The 14,692-nt window shown below is 41.0% G+C and overlaps 1 protein-coding gene across 2 annotated transcripts; it reads left to right on the top strand.

Annotated features, from left to right (window-relative positions):
- Positions 1 to 390: 390 nt before the first annotated feature.
- Positions 391 to 11,055, top strand: KBTBD8 (kelch repeat and BTB domain containing 8). Of its 2 annotated transcripts, none has more exons than XM_037385130.1 (4): positions 391 to 545; positions 2,931 to 3,141; positions 3,752 to 4,866; positions 7,383 to 11,055. In XM_037385130.1, exons 1-4 carry the CDS (start codon positions 530 to 532, stop codon positions 7,844 to 7,846), a joined length of 1,806 nt encoding a protein of 601 aa, XP_037241027.1. In that variant the 5' UTR covers positions 391 to 529; the 3' UTR covers positions 7,847 to 11,055. The 2 variants fall into 2 exon arrangements, with proteins under 2 accessions (XP_037241027.1, XP_037241026.1); XM_037385129.1 differs by lacking the exon at positions 391 to 545 and adding an exon at positions 910 to 1,372.
- The last annotated feature ends 3,637 nt before the right edge of the window (positions 11,056 to 14,692 follow it).

The raw sequence follows: 14,692 nt of genomic DNA on the forward strand, positions 1-14,692 counted from the left end.
GAGGCAGTGCAAGCCCTGATGAAGCAGAAATTTGGGGCGGGGTGGGGAGTTTATTTATGCGGAGAGGCCATTTCTGTTGGGTGCCCCTGCAGAGGAGAGTGCTCCAGGCCAAGGTGCCGAGAACTGCCCACACACCCTTTGCCTCAGGCGCCCAAAATGGCCGCTCCTTCCTGAGGCGCGCCCTGCCCCCCTCGGTTGCTAGGCGACGCCCAGAGCGCGCGCCCCCCAGGTGCCTCCTGGGAGGGCCAACCCCCCCGGTTTCCCGCCCCCGCGGAACTACAGCTCCCAGCATGCCCCTCGAGCTCGGGACGGCACGCCGGCGGCGGGCCCCGCACTACATTTCCCGGCAGGCAGCGGGGGCGGCGGCCAATCCGCGCGTCCCAGGTTGGCCGGTGCGAGGAGCGGGGTTGGCTTCCGCGGTAGTAAGCGGGCCGCGGAGAGGGAGCGGCGCAGGGGAAGCAGCGCCGGTGACATTTCCTTTCGGGTCGCTCCCCCTCCCCTCTCCCGCTGCCGGAGCGGGGCCCCGAGAATGGCAGCGTTAGGAGGTTGGTGCGGCCGGGCCGCCGGGGCGAGGGAATGGGCTGCAGGCGGGGGGCGGTCTGTGGGGTGGGTCGCCCGGGGAGGGGGCGCTGCTGAGGGGTGTTGGGGCCTGTGTGTTGAGCGGTGAGGGGGGCGCGTCGGGCGGGGTGGTGTTGGGGTTTGAGGGGTGTCGGGGTGGGCGCCCCGTGGGGAGCACTGTGGGAGGGAGGGGGCGCTTGGGGTGAGGTGGGCTGAGGTGGCTGTGAGGGGTGGGCCCTAGGAGGCCCGGTGGGGCAGGGGTGCTTGGGTGTGGGGCCTGTAGTGTGGGGTGTCGCTTCCGGCTGGGGAAGGTGATAGAGGAGGGCGCCTGGGTGGTGTCTGTGGGGGATGGGGTCAGGGCTGTGAGGCAAGAAGGCGCCTGAGTGAGGGCCTGTGTGTGGGGAGAGAGCAGCACCGCCTGAGGGGAGGTGTGCGGTGGTGCTGGGCTTTGTTAGGGCGAAAAGGGTTTTGGTGAGGGACACCCCCTACATTCTGGTCTGCGTGAGGGGAGCTGAGCCTAGAGAGAAGTGTAGGATTGTCCCTGATGAAGGACCCCCATGAAGGTGTGTATGTGGGGAGTAGTGGAGAAAGAAAAGGTGTCTGAGAAATTAATGTGGAGAGTATTTTGGGGTGCTATCTAGGAGGAACAGTTAAAATTTTGAAGTGCAAGTGAAAGGAATATTAATAGAGGAAAACGATGTTTGGGACAGGAAAGGGAAAAGGAAAGTGATGAAAGTGACTGGGCAGGTTTTATGGGGTGAAAGCGGTAATGTAGGTCGTGCCAAGGATTAAATAAAAAATCTGGAATATAGAGGTGAGTATTCCAGCACTGGAAACTGCCTTCATCGCATGTGCTTATTGCCCAAGTGACTGGCAGGGTCAGAGAAGAACTATTTTACATCCTTTTCACTGTTAGAAAGTAACTTAAACTCTTCTGCAGTGGTAGTTAAATCAAAGTTTTCATGTACATCAAAGCTTTGCTAGGTAGGAAGCCTTGGAACTGATCTATCAAAGTATTATTTACTTGGAATTTGCTCACTAGTGATTAATGTTGTTTCTAAGTAAGTACAAGTACAAATTCCCCCCTTCCCTAATGATTGGTTAGTTTTGAATGCTGGAGCTCAGTTACTATGTTTAAAGTAAACTCTCCTGTTGTAAATACTACCTTTTACGTATTTACCGTTGTATTTGAGGAGGGTGGGGGGAAAGGTGTTTTGAAGACCTTTTTCCTACCAGTATTTTGAAGAGACACTGACATTATTTGGCCCTAAGCCTGCCATGGGAAATGTATGCCCAGCAGCAGATCCCTACTGATTCAATTGTGACTGTGTTCAAACCTGTGTCTGAATTCTGAGTAAGAGAAATTGCAACTGCTGTATGTCACCACGAGTTAGAGTTTAAATCTCCTATTCATCATCAACATTGTTTGTTATCCTCTTTGCCCCTTTGTGTTGCCCAAAATTTGTTGGACTCATTCTCTGTTGCAGTCAGCAGCTTTACCTGATTTGCAGCTCTTACCCCCAATGATTTTTTTTTTTTAGCTCTCCTTTGTTGCTGTTGCGTAAAAATTTTGTTGCTATTACAAAACAGATTTTTGTGCTTGAGATATTGCTCAATTTTCACTTTGGGATTTACTTTGTTAGGCATATCACATGTTACTTAGAAGCATATGCTCCACTTCATGTGTTTTCACAATGATATGTGAGCTCCTTCATACCTGAAAATCTCAAACGGTGATTGTGTTTTATTTGTAAAGAAAACCACGTAAACGCATATACAGATTTATGTGAATTTAAGTTTGCTGCCCGACATACTGCAGGGCTGTTTCTTCATGAGTCTGTGCTATAAACCATCACTTGTGTAAGCTGGGAGCCTTTCTCGATGAAAGTACATACATACAGACTTTTGTAATGGTGATGTAGGTTAGGGGAATATTTTATTCTTCTGCATTCTTTGCTTTTCCCTTTTTTACAAGTCACTAAGCATCATGATTCTTGACTTAATTCCCCCCTCCCCAGTGATATGTCGTAAATATGTGAACTATTTATATGGGTTTTTTTCTTTAAATTAATGGATATAATTTTATAGGTTAATGATAATCCTACAGGTATATTGGGAAAAGAAAAAAAAAATATATTTGAGGTATCTTTATATCTTTAGCCTTGAAAATGTTGCTCTTGATGGATGGTGACATTGAGGAAGGTATAGAATAATAATTTGTGCTAATTCTTGTTCACGCATAGATTTTTTTTTTGGTTTGTGTGGGTTTCCGGGGGCTGGGTTTTTTGTGTTTTGGGGTTTTTTTGGGGGTTGTTTTTTTTTTTTTGGCTGGCTGGGTTTTGTTATTAAACAATTTCAATTTTACTTTGTAGAACCAAGTAAGTTTTCACAAACACTGAACGGAATTCCTTCTTCAAACACAGTCAGCAGTGGAATGGACCCCTTCCATGCTTGTAGTATTCTTCAACAGCTGAAAACCATGTATGATGAAGGACAACTGACAGATATTGTAGTGGAAGTGGATCATGGGAAAACATTCTCCTGTCATAGGAATGTTCTTGCTGCAATCAGTCCTTATTTCAGGTACAACAGTCCATTGTTCTAGTGGTTATCAAAAGCAGAGCTATAACTTATTTTCATTAAATGAAAATTTTAAAAAATCAAGCCCATACTAATATTCCATGTAACTGACGAGAATATAGTGCACCCAGTAAGTAAAGATTATTGTTCACTTAACGTCAATGAATTATCAGTGTCTGTTTTATCAAAGGAGTGTTTCATTAGAGACTGTCACATGATTTTAAAACCCAAACAAAATATAAATGCTTCCAGTTTTGAGGGTATTTTAAATACAGTAACAGGGTATTTAAACTACTTGTTTTCTTTTATATTTATGAAATAACATATTGAAAGTTGGATATGTCAAGAGCTTTTCTTGTAAACTCTGTGAATTTTAATATGGGGTTAGTGAGATAATTAAGCAAGAAATTCCAGCTTGCCACTTTTCTTTCAGTAAGTATAGAACTGATTTTGAATTTAGGTACCCAAACAGCACAGTGTAAAATCAGTGATAAATGTATTTGTGCTGATATAAGGGTAAAAACTGGGATTAGCTGTGCAATATAATTTCATTTCTTATACCTGTAGTTAGAAGGTAATTACAAATAAACTGCTAAATATTTTTCTTTTGTAGATCTATGTTCACTAGCGGCCTTACAGAGAGTACCCAGAAAGAAGTTCGTATAGTTGGTGTTGAAGCAGAGTCAATGCATTTAGTATTGAACTATGCATATACCTCCAGAGTAATGCTGACAGAGGCCAACGTTCAAGCTTTGTTCACTGCAGCTAGTATCTTCCAGATCCCTTCCATACAAGACCAGTGTGCTAAATATATGATCAGTCATTTGGACCCACAGAACTCCATTGGGGTGTTTATCTTTGCTGATCACTATGGTCATCAGGAACTCAAAGACAGATCACAAGACTACATTCGTAAAAAGTTTCTGAGTGTCACCAAAGAGCAAGAATTTCTTCAGTTAAGAAAAGACCAACTGATAAGTATACTCGACAGTGATGATTTAAATGTGGACAAAGAAGAACATGTTTATGACAGCATTATAAGGTGGTTTGAGCATGAACAAAATAAGAGAGAAGTGCACCTTCCAGAAATATTTGCCAAATGCATCCGTATGCCTCTGTTGGAAGAGACATTTTTAGAGAAAATCCCTCCCGTGTTTGCACAGGCTATGGCCAAAAGCTGTGTACAAAAGGGACAACATAGTGCCAATGGCTATACACAACGGCTTGGAATGACCGCTTCTGAAATGATCATATGCTTTGATGCTGCCCACAAACACTCAGGAAAGAAGCAAACAGTGCCTTGTTTAGATTCGGTCACAGGGAGAGTGTTTAAACTATGCAAGCCACCAAATGACTTGAGGGAGGTTGGAATTCTTGTGTCTCCTGATAATGATATTTATATTGCGGGTGGTTACAGACCAAGCAGCAGCGAGGTCTCCATTGACCACAGAGCAGAGAGTGATTTTTGGATGTACGATCACTCTGGCAATAGGTGGATTCCGAAAGCTCCTTTGTTGCGAGCCAGAATAGGCTGCAAATTGGTTCATTGCTGTGGTAAACTGTATGCAATAGGTGGTCGCGTTTATGAAGGAGATGGGCGAAACTCACTCAAGTCTGTGGAGTGTTATGACAGCCGAGAGAACTGTTGGACGGCTGTCTGTCCAATGCCGGTAGCAATGGAGTTTCATAGTGCTGTGGAATATAAGGATAACATCTATGTTTTACAGGGTAAGGTGATTTGACTGATGATATGGTGTTTTGTCTCAAGTGGGGGTTGTTCAATGTGATTGTCCGTGCTCTCTTAAGCAGCCCAGAAAACCCCAAGTTTCCTGGACATTAAAACAGTGCCCTGGGAGAACAGGGTGGGAGGAAAGCTAGGGAAAGCAGTGGGCGAGGAAGAGTGAGGTTGCAGCTTGAGTTCTCATGCTTTGGGAATGTGTCGCTAAGTTATAGTATTGAGTTATTGCACAAACAGCAATTTTGGTGGTGTTGTAAGTCAACAGTATAGTATTAAATTTTACTGTGAAAATTCTTTATTAAATCTGGGTGAAATGCACTAACATTGAAGAAAATATATTGTCCTATGAAAAAGCACTTTGCATTTTATTTAGCTAAACCAGTGAAAATTCCTGGTGTCTGTGTTCTTGGTGACTTGTAAAAGTCTATTAACCACTGTAAGCCTTTGTTTCCTGCCCTACCCTGCTTTTTGAGGTCATCCTGGTAACTAAGAAAGATGATGTATCTCCTTCTAGTTAGCTTTGTTTCTTTGGCCAGTAATTACAGTGCTACCTTTACATCCTTCTGGTGAATTATGAGACTTATTCTTGTATTAGATACTGATTCTTAAATGAATAAAAACAATGATTATGGGAATGGATCAAATAATTTATTCTTCCCTTTTTTATTTATGAAGTATGTATTTATATGTATGCTTGAGCCAGATAGCAGTCTACAGAAGTGCTGACTGGTCTATGAGGCTGTAGTAAAGAGTCCCAAGAAGTAGAAAGAAAGGAGGAGGTGGTATCTTGGTTATGTTTTGCTAAGGGCCATGTCTGTAAACACCTGCAGAAGTTGGGGTCTTAGATTCATACTAACTCCTCCTCTGGATCACTCTCCATACAAAGCTGGACCACGGGAAGGAAAAGGGATAGAGAATACTGTAAGGTCACTGTTACTTACTGGAAGAAGTCAACCTGATTTCTTGACTTTGCATTCCTGCTACTCAGTAGGGGTGGTGGGCTTCCACGTGATTTGCAGAGAGCTTTCTTCTATTGTTTCTGTGTGAGGTTTGACTCATTGGTTGTGACTTGAGCAAGTTCTCTCCGTCTGTCTCTTCTGTTGGGTCAGACGTCTGCTTTAGGTGGTTAAAAAGGAATGCTGAAGAATATTTGACTTGGTAGACTATTTGTTCATTTTTCTAAACATGTCCTAGAACTGCTAAAAAGTGGGTATTACTACAACCTGTAGAATAGGAGCACATCTTCATTACAACTTCTAGCTGTGCTGATTCTGTGCTTCAGTGGTTTAAACGACAACCTTATGCTCACATAAACAAGCGAGCTACTTTGCTGTGCTAACCAGCAAATTATAAATATTTGTGTTATGGGAAATAAGCAACTCTTCTATTTGAGGTAGATAAAACCTTGATTGAGTTGTGCTGAATTAGTATAAAAAGTTAACTTTCAATAATTTTTCTAGAGAAACCTCATAAGGTTGGGAGTAGTCAATAAGGATTGATGAGAGTGTTAAAATGCCAATGGAATGTAAGCATCAGTCGTAGGATATTACACCGTGGAGCAAAAATGAATAATCAAAAAATGTGTTATCTGTAGGACTTAAGCTATGTTCCACCCATTTTTCTGTATTATTTCTGTATTCTTTGTTATGTTTGAGGTGCTGAATCACACAGCAGCTTGGTTAAAATTCCTAATACAGCTGTGTGAAATTATATATGATTTGAATTATGCTAATATTTGGCAAATGTTAGGCCTTTCTTCCCCCGGGCTTTACAGAAGACAAGGTGGTCTTTATCCATGTTCTCTTCATCAAGTTTGCGGAGCATGAGCTTTCAGTCATCTGAACTTCCATTATATACAGTCTATAGATGCTAATCTGTGCAGTCAACAGAAGAGGTGTTTTATAATCTAATTACAAAATGAATGATGAATCAGTAGCTTCATCCAAGTTTTCACCTGGCATCCTTTTAAGCAAATCAGCCTAAACGTGTAACCTGGCCACCTGATAAAAGTAGCTTCAAAATCTGTGTGTAGTACAAGACACAGTTATTTGCTTAGATTTAACAACTTTCAAGCACTGAATTCTGAGACTCCACAGTCTGTAGATGATTCGTTTTGAAGATGTTAAAGAATGAAACAAACACTTCAGACACTTCAAGACTGGAATCTTGAAAGGTTTTGACTCAAATTACTAAGCATGTTTTAGAAGGTAGTAAAGGATAGCTAGGAAATGTGTAAAACACGATTTCTGATATGCTTCAAATGTCCATTTCTTCAGCTGGAGTAGAAACGCAAATTAGTTTTTACTCATACTGTTAATATTTTTGTAATGCATTTGGAAGAAGGCAGGCGATGGTGCTAGGTTTTCTGTTATGGAATCAAGGCTTTTAAAAACTAGTAGACTGCTTCTGTCTGTGGAAGAACATACCTGAAAGTTTAGTGGCTGCACAATTACTGTTCTGGAAATGAAGCATAAGTTATGTTTTGTTTTTCCCTCTCTCTTTTCAGGGGAATTTTTTCTCTGCTATGATCCTCAGAAGGATTACTGGGGATTTTTGACCCCAATGACTGTGCCTAGAATCCAAGGCTTGGCAACTGTATACAATGACTCCATCTACTACATAGCTGGAACCTGTGGAAACCATCAACGTATGTTTACCGTAGAGGCCTATGACATTGAACAAAATAAGTGGACTCGAAAAAAAGACTTTCCATGTGATCAGTCCATTAATCCATATATAAAACTTGTACTCCTCAAAAATAAACTCCATCTCTTTGTCAGAGCTACTCAAGTCACTGTTGAAGAACATGTTTTCAGAACCAGCAGGAAGAATTCACTCTACCAATATGATGAGATTACTGACCAATGGCAAAAAGTATATGAGACTCCAGATAGGCTCTGGGATTTAGGCCGGCATTTTGAATGTGTTGTTGCTAAATTGTATCCGCAGTGTCTTCAGAAAGTTATTTAATTTTTTTTTTTTTTTTTCAGTAACAGGCCTTAGTGATTTCAGTGGTAACCTGATGCTAGAGAAAACATGTCTTAAAAGAAAACAAAGAAATTCTGTCAGTATTTATTGTAAGCTGAAACAGACAGTTTTTTGTATGGGGATGGGTGCTCTTTAAAGGTTGCAGTCTGGGGAGGGATTACTGGTTCAGTTTCATATTTTCTGATATTTTCCTGGGAAATGAGAAGGAGGTTACAAAGTGCAATTATCAGCATTTTTTTTCTGGTAAACACTTAATCATGTCATACTAGAGGGGTGTTTTTGAGAGCAAATTAAGTGGAAGAGCCAGGATAACTATGCACTACAGTAAAAGAAAATCTAGCGTTAATAGCTAAGGATGTCCAAGATGTTTTGAAGTGACTTTTCTTTTTTTTCCTCTCTCTTTTTTTTTTTTTTTTTTTAATACGGGTAAAATTTGAGGCAATATCACTAAGGTGTTTTTTTTTATATGTTTTAGATTGAAAGTACATACAGGAATGATAGATCCTGATTCATAATGATTTTTTTGTACTGTTTTTGAAATCTGCTAAGATGTTTATAATGATGTTTGTGCACTACAATTTGAGAGGAAAAACTCAAGTCAGAATTGGAACATGGAGTACCTTTGTACTGAACAGAGGTCTGTTCAGATTGCTGTACCACTTCCAGTCTGTAGATTTTTGTTGAAATTGAGGTTAATGATGGGGAGGGAAATCCCAACACTATTTTCTGCCACACAGATGTAGTGCTGTAAAAACATTTTTTTTTTTTAAACACTGCTTAAAACCTTTTTTTCATCCCATAAAGGGCTTTAATCCAAAAGTTGATGGTGCTAGTACATTTATACTACTTGTTTGTCTGAAATAGGCTAGCCTTATGCTACTGTTTAAGACTGCCTGTTATTTTTCATGGAGTATGTGTCTGTCTTCAGGCCCTGTCCTGTCATCATATTGTCTTTTTTAACATAACATTTTTACTGCAGTGGTATTCTTGCACAGAATGGTGACAGGATATGGCCTTAATAATACTGATTTTTTTTTTTTTTCTTTTGTGTGGACTGTTCATTCTGTCTCCACTGAAGTACAGTGCTATGTGCAGAGTTGGCATGTGCTGTAGTAATTGGGAAAAGTGTGGCTTAACTTTACAAATTATTTTTCTTTTCTCCCCACAATCAAGCCCTCAAATACCTTTTATGTCATTCTAATCTACAATGTGAAAATTTGCACTACTGAGCTGTCTTCATTATCCAGTGTATTACAGAAAAATTGGCAATGTGTCCATGGCTTCAGTAATCTTAAATGCAGATACACAATAGGAATCCAATATATTGCAACACTTCTCTGTATGTATTTACCATTTAGCTTATTTTTAAGATTTAAATAAGGTCAAAGTTCAGCCTCTACTACAGTAGTGAAAACTGGATTTAAAAGGGAAAAGATGAATCCTAAAACTGTCAGCTGTAATTTCCCAGGTTTAATTTGTTACAGCTCTAATTTTTGCAGAGCTGTGAGTATGTTATCTTACTCTTCCCTATTTTCTCAAATTGACCTAAGTAAACCAGTTAACTTGAAACGGCAGTGGCCATCACTGGCTGTAAGTGCTTACCATTATCTGGTTTAACAGCTGATACTTCAGTAAGCCAAATATTTAGCTCATTGTTTATCCCCCTGGCATGGCTGAGGATTTGGATAATGTTTGTTTACTGTGTGGTCTTACTGTTCCCAAATGGAATTTTTCTAATACACAAAAAATACTCGCCTGGTTCTATTTCTTAATTCTTGCACAAAATGTTTAAAAGGCAAAAACAAAAAAACTGTGAAATGAATAGGAAAAAAAATATGCCTCTCTGCATTACATACCTCATTTTCCAGAGATTCACCAAACCGCTGCTTTGAAATGCGAGCGCCTGAATTTTTTGTCTGAAGTTGAAGTTGACAATTCTTGCTAAGATTGCATTTTCCAACAGTGTTGAGGTGTGTTGTTTCTTTGTGTAGTTTTCTTCTGGCTACTGATTTATATATAAATTCATAGCCAAGAATAGGAGTTTGTTGTTTGTTTGGTTTTTTTTTTTAAGTACACTAATTTTAGTTTTAAAGTTATCCTTAGTCCTTGGCTAGCTCTCTGCGCTGTTGTAGGCCTCTAGCTGCAAGCTTTCTGAAGCACCCTCCCTAACAGTGTTGCATTTGTGTGTAAAACCATTTTTTTTTGCGAAGTGTTATGTAACTTTTCTTGTTTTTTGTTTTTTTTAAGCTTGGTTGAATATTTACAAGACTTCTTGCTGCTTTTTGACAATCTTCTATATTTATTTAGTAGAACAAATTTCAATATATTACTTGAAACTATGAAATAGGATTGAGTTAGCAATTGACTGGTCATGTGATGTATAGAAGTACAATATGCTGTGGTTAATTCTGCAGTAGGTTTGTTAATTTTGTTTATCTGCACTAAAGTAGGAAGATCTCCATTCTGTTTAACCATTCAAACTGAGGGCGTGATCCAAGTCTGTAATGTGTTTAAAAGCTAAATCCTGGAACTTGCTGTGGGAGTAGAATATACTAAATCTTTTGCATGAGGAGTTTGTTGAGACAGTAATGTAGCTGTGACATTTTGCCAATTCTTACATGCTTTTACATTTTGCTGAAAGTCAGATTCCCGGTAAAGTTTTGCTTTAGAGTCGGGCTTAAGTAAACTTGCACAGCACAAAAAAAAATAATTAAAAATAATTGCACCAAAGGTACTGAGATTTAAAAAGTAATCTGTACACTTTCCCCACTTGATATTTTTTCTGCATTCATTTATTTCCCTTTATTAAATGAATTTCTAGCATTGTAAGGACTTATGTGAGTGTAAATCTTTTTTCCAAAATTATTAGCTTCTTTGAAGGGAAACATTTTGTGATTTCCGCTTGGTTCCATCAGTAAAATTTCTAATAACTAAAAGCAGTTTTGGTGCACCAATCATGCAGCGTGTGTATGTTCTACAAGAAATCGAAGAGCTCCCTATTCGTAAGGCTGTTTAGAAATGGCATCCAACATTCAGTGCTCAGGTATGTTAGTAAGAAGTACTGTAGTCCTATGAGGGCAAATGTGTGGATTTTTAAACATTTTGCCATAATTGCACAATTTTGCATTTTTACTTAATGTCATGTTATGTTTCTTAAAATAAACCTATTGTTGAAATACAATGGAGTTCAACTGCTTTTGTGATAAATCTCTTGCGTGCATTCAGGAGAGTAAATCAGTAAATTCAAGAAAATTAACCCAGTTATATATTTGTTCAGTTCTTCTAGTTCTGCACTTGCCTGTCTTGGCCGTGTGTAATGACACGGTTGTTGGTGTTTTTTTTTTAAGGCAGCACTATGCCGTTGCTTGAGGTGGAAGGTGCTTTGTTACACTTTTTTGTCTTGTTCCCTGTGGCTATTCAGGTCTTAACTTCTTACTTGCAACATTGTCTTTCCCCTTCTCTTTCCTCACTGCCTTTGGCTGGAGCTGACATCCCAGCAGGAATGTCAAGCAGGGCTTTCCAGTCTGGTAATACTGTATATAGGGAAACCCTGAAACACTTTGTACTGAATTTCCAGGCTTGCTTTCTTGGTAGGGAAGTTACTGCCCGGGTGGTAAAAAGGACAGAGAGGGCAGAGTGATGTAAAGGAGTCTGCTGCAGAGCCGAGAATGAGAGGCCTTCTCACCCCTAGCTGTTTAAGCAGAACTCCAGTGTTATATGCGGCTTTTGATGTAGTGATAGCGCTTCGCACATCCGCTTGTAAATTACTTCTTTTTGAGAATGCTTGTTCCCTTTCAGAGACTGTAATGACTTCAGTGGTGACACAAAGTCATGGCAGCCTAGGAAAACATGAAGTTCTCTTGTTTGGAAAGGCGTTCCTGTTGTCAGGTTCTCACAGGCGTTATTTCCACCCTCCCACCCCCTCAGCCCTTCTCCCCCAGCCTGTAGACTTGTCTGGGTGTGATTTGAAGGCTGTTCACCTGGCAGTTTGGTTACAGCAGAAGCAATTCAGGAGTCTGGTATAGTGGTGGTTGTACAACTTCAGATGTGCTCTGCAATGTGTGGTCAGGAAGTCGGAGGGGGCTGGCTGCCAGGGCTGGCCGCACAGCAGGCTGAGGTGCCAGACGGTGTGGTACCCACCTTTCTGGAGGGTGCTGTATGGTGATACTAACCTGGGGTGAGTTTGTGCAAACGGATCCATGCTCCCGGTTGCTGGTTCAGAATGGTACCTGCCCTCCAGCCAGACTGAATAGCAGCCTGCAGCTCTCCAGTTATGGTGCTCACGGGTCCCAGCCTCTTCGTGTGCTCACTGGTTTATTCTGTGTGATTGTAGCATTGTTCCTTGTATAGTTCTGTTCCTCCAAACTACAGTAACATGTACTGGGCAATCTTGATACCTTTTCTGTTTGCAGCCTTCCATTACTGGCAAGACTTCTCCAGAGAAATTAGCCATCGGAGCGAAGGCTCTGCCTGCCTTCCTGTGTTCCTGACCAGATCTGCAACTGCTCTGTTGAAAACCAGGGATGTGTCCTTTTGAAGACCTACCAGAAAAAGTGAAGCCAGCACCGAGGAGGTAGGCTTGCTGTTTAACTTGCTTTGGTGTGCTGAGTAAATCAACAACACACACTGAACTATATGCATTCTCTGCTTCCTCCTACATCCAAGGACGTGGCTGGGGCTATGTAATAGTAACGGCTGCTGTTAGGCAGATAGGTCTAACTAGATTTGGCTGTATGTTCATGCTGTCTCTGGAGTTTGCTAATAAAAGTGAGAGTCCAAATTGTCCGTCCCTAATATGGAGTCTGTAGTTGTAATTACTGAATACCTGAATGGTAAAAGCATCCTAACCCGAGTCTCCCTGTCTGCTGTCTCCTTTGGAGCACCTTTGCTCTGTCCAAAGCTCTTAAGAACTTTCAAGGGAAGATCCTCTAGTGCCATGTGATGGTTTCGCAACATGCGAGTATGTAATGAACTGTTGGGACTTGAAATCAAGAAAGAGCTGAAGCTGACAAGAATAAAACAGGGAGACCTCCCTCTGTGATCTCCAAGGGGAAAAGTTATATCAAAGTAAAATATTAAGAGACTGCAAGAAAAAAGATAATCAAATTGCATTGGCTTCCTGAGGACAGATCAAATTAACTCAGGGCCTGCAGTTTGGACAAAGCTAAAACTTCAGAAGTGAACTGGCATTATCTCCTTATGAGTTCGTTGTTTTTTGTTTTTTTTTTAACCGGAGGGGAAAAGAAACTGAACTGAGCAGTTGTAGCAGAAGCCCCTGTGAGTGCTGCGCTCTCCAGACACAACTGAATGGTTCTTGTGCTTTGCTGCATGGCTCGTGACTTCTTCAAAAAGATGTTGGTGCATCTATGGGTTAAGTAGTAACTGTTATCTGGTTTATAAAAGATGTTTATGGAGATGTCTGCAAACTTTCAGCTAAGTCATCAAAATCATATCTGGAAGGCACTCTGGGTTTATAACTGCCAGGGAGAGGGACCAGAGCCAAAACTGGGACAGGTGTAGTTTGACCATGTTGTTTGATTCTCTTAATTTCTCTTTTGCTCTCATGGCAAAAGAATAGATAAATGAATTGGCCTCCAGTGCCCCAGATTTCCTAGTAGCTCTTGTGAAATTCTCTTACCGCTTGGCATGCACTGTAATGTGAAATAACACACAGCAACGGATGAGATACTTTGCATGGTCAAGGTAACCTATTCAGGTGTCAGGAGGGCTAACAGCTAGGTTTGCTGCAGTTTTGCAAATGATGACACCCTCTGAGCATTCAAGAGGATTTTCCTTCTTTGGATACCAAAGTAAATTCTATGTATTTTTTCAAGAGAGAAGTAGATGGACACTTAAGAGATACTTTCTGTCCTGAGGGGGTGGAATCCTTTTCTGGACATGCTGGTTTTCCTTTCAGATGTCCTTTGGAAAGCAAGGCACGTTATTTTGGAAGCATTTGCTGGAGGAATGGAGCACACACACCTCCCCAAAACAAAGTAAGGTTACTTAAATGAAGTAATCCACCAGGTTTCTTCCATGGCAGTCCGCTTTCATGAACCCATGCTCTACTTCTTCATAACCGCAAAGCTATGAAGAGGTATGCCTGCACATGCTGCATGTGGGGAAATATCTCACAGTTGGGCACTCCTGTGCAGTCAGCAGGTGGAGAAATAACCACCCAGCTGTTGATTTCTCCTTATCTCTTTGCAACACGTACTCCCTTCTGCCTCTCAAAGGGGGAAGAGTTACAGCCTTGGAGTGGAGCTTGAACCTCCACCCTTAATATCTAGTTAAGGGCTCATGTGCCTCACTGCTGATTTATGTATTTCTGTATGCAAATAATAATGCAAACATGCACTGTAAGAGGCAGGTATTTATTAACTTAAGCTTATGTGATCAAGCTATGGTTTAACAAGTCATTTCAGGAGCAGCAAAACTAACTGATAGTGTATCTCTCCATAGTGGATTTTCTGAAGCATAAAAAAGGTTGTGCTTGTCTGCTTTCCCTTACGGGAGGTGGCAGTGGCATTTCTTTCCTTTTTAGCCAACTAATTGCACATGAAACCTGTACAGGCTCTTTACATCTTTGACAGCTTTGACTCTTCACAAAATGTAATTTATACCAGACGCCATCTCAGAGGTTGAGGTGTGTGCAGTAGTAGGTAGTGAAAGCGACTGAGCACATGTACAAACCCCTAAATATTGTGTTTCCTCATGGGAAAAAATGGTAAAAAACCCCACTTGGAGAACATTTGTCTGGGTTTGATTGTTTGTGAAGGACTAGGCAGCTTCCTGCATGTGATAAGTTTTGAGTACAGGAGGCATAGA

This window comes from Falco rusticolus, chromosome 4, assembly GCF_015220075.1.
Source record: "Falco rusticolus isolate bFalRus1 chromosome 4, bFalRus1.pri, whole genome shotgun sequence".
Lineage (NCBI taxonomy): Eukaryota > Metazoa > Chordata > Aves > Falconiformes > Falconidae > Falco > Falco rusticolus.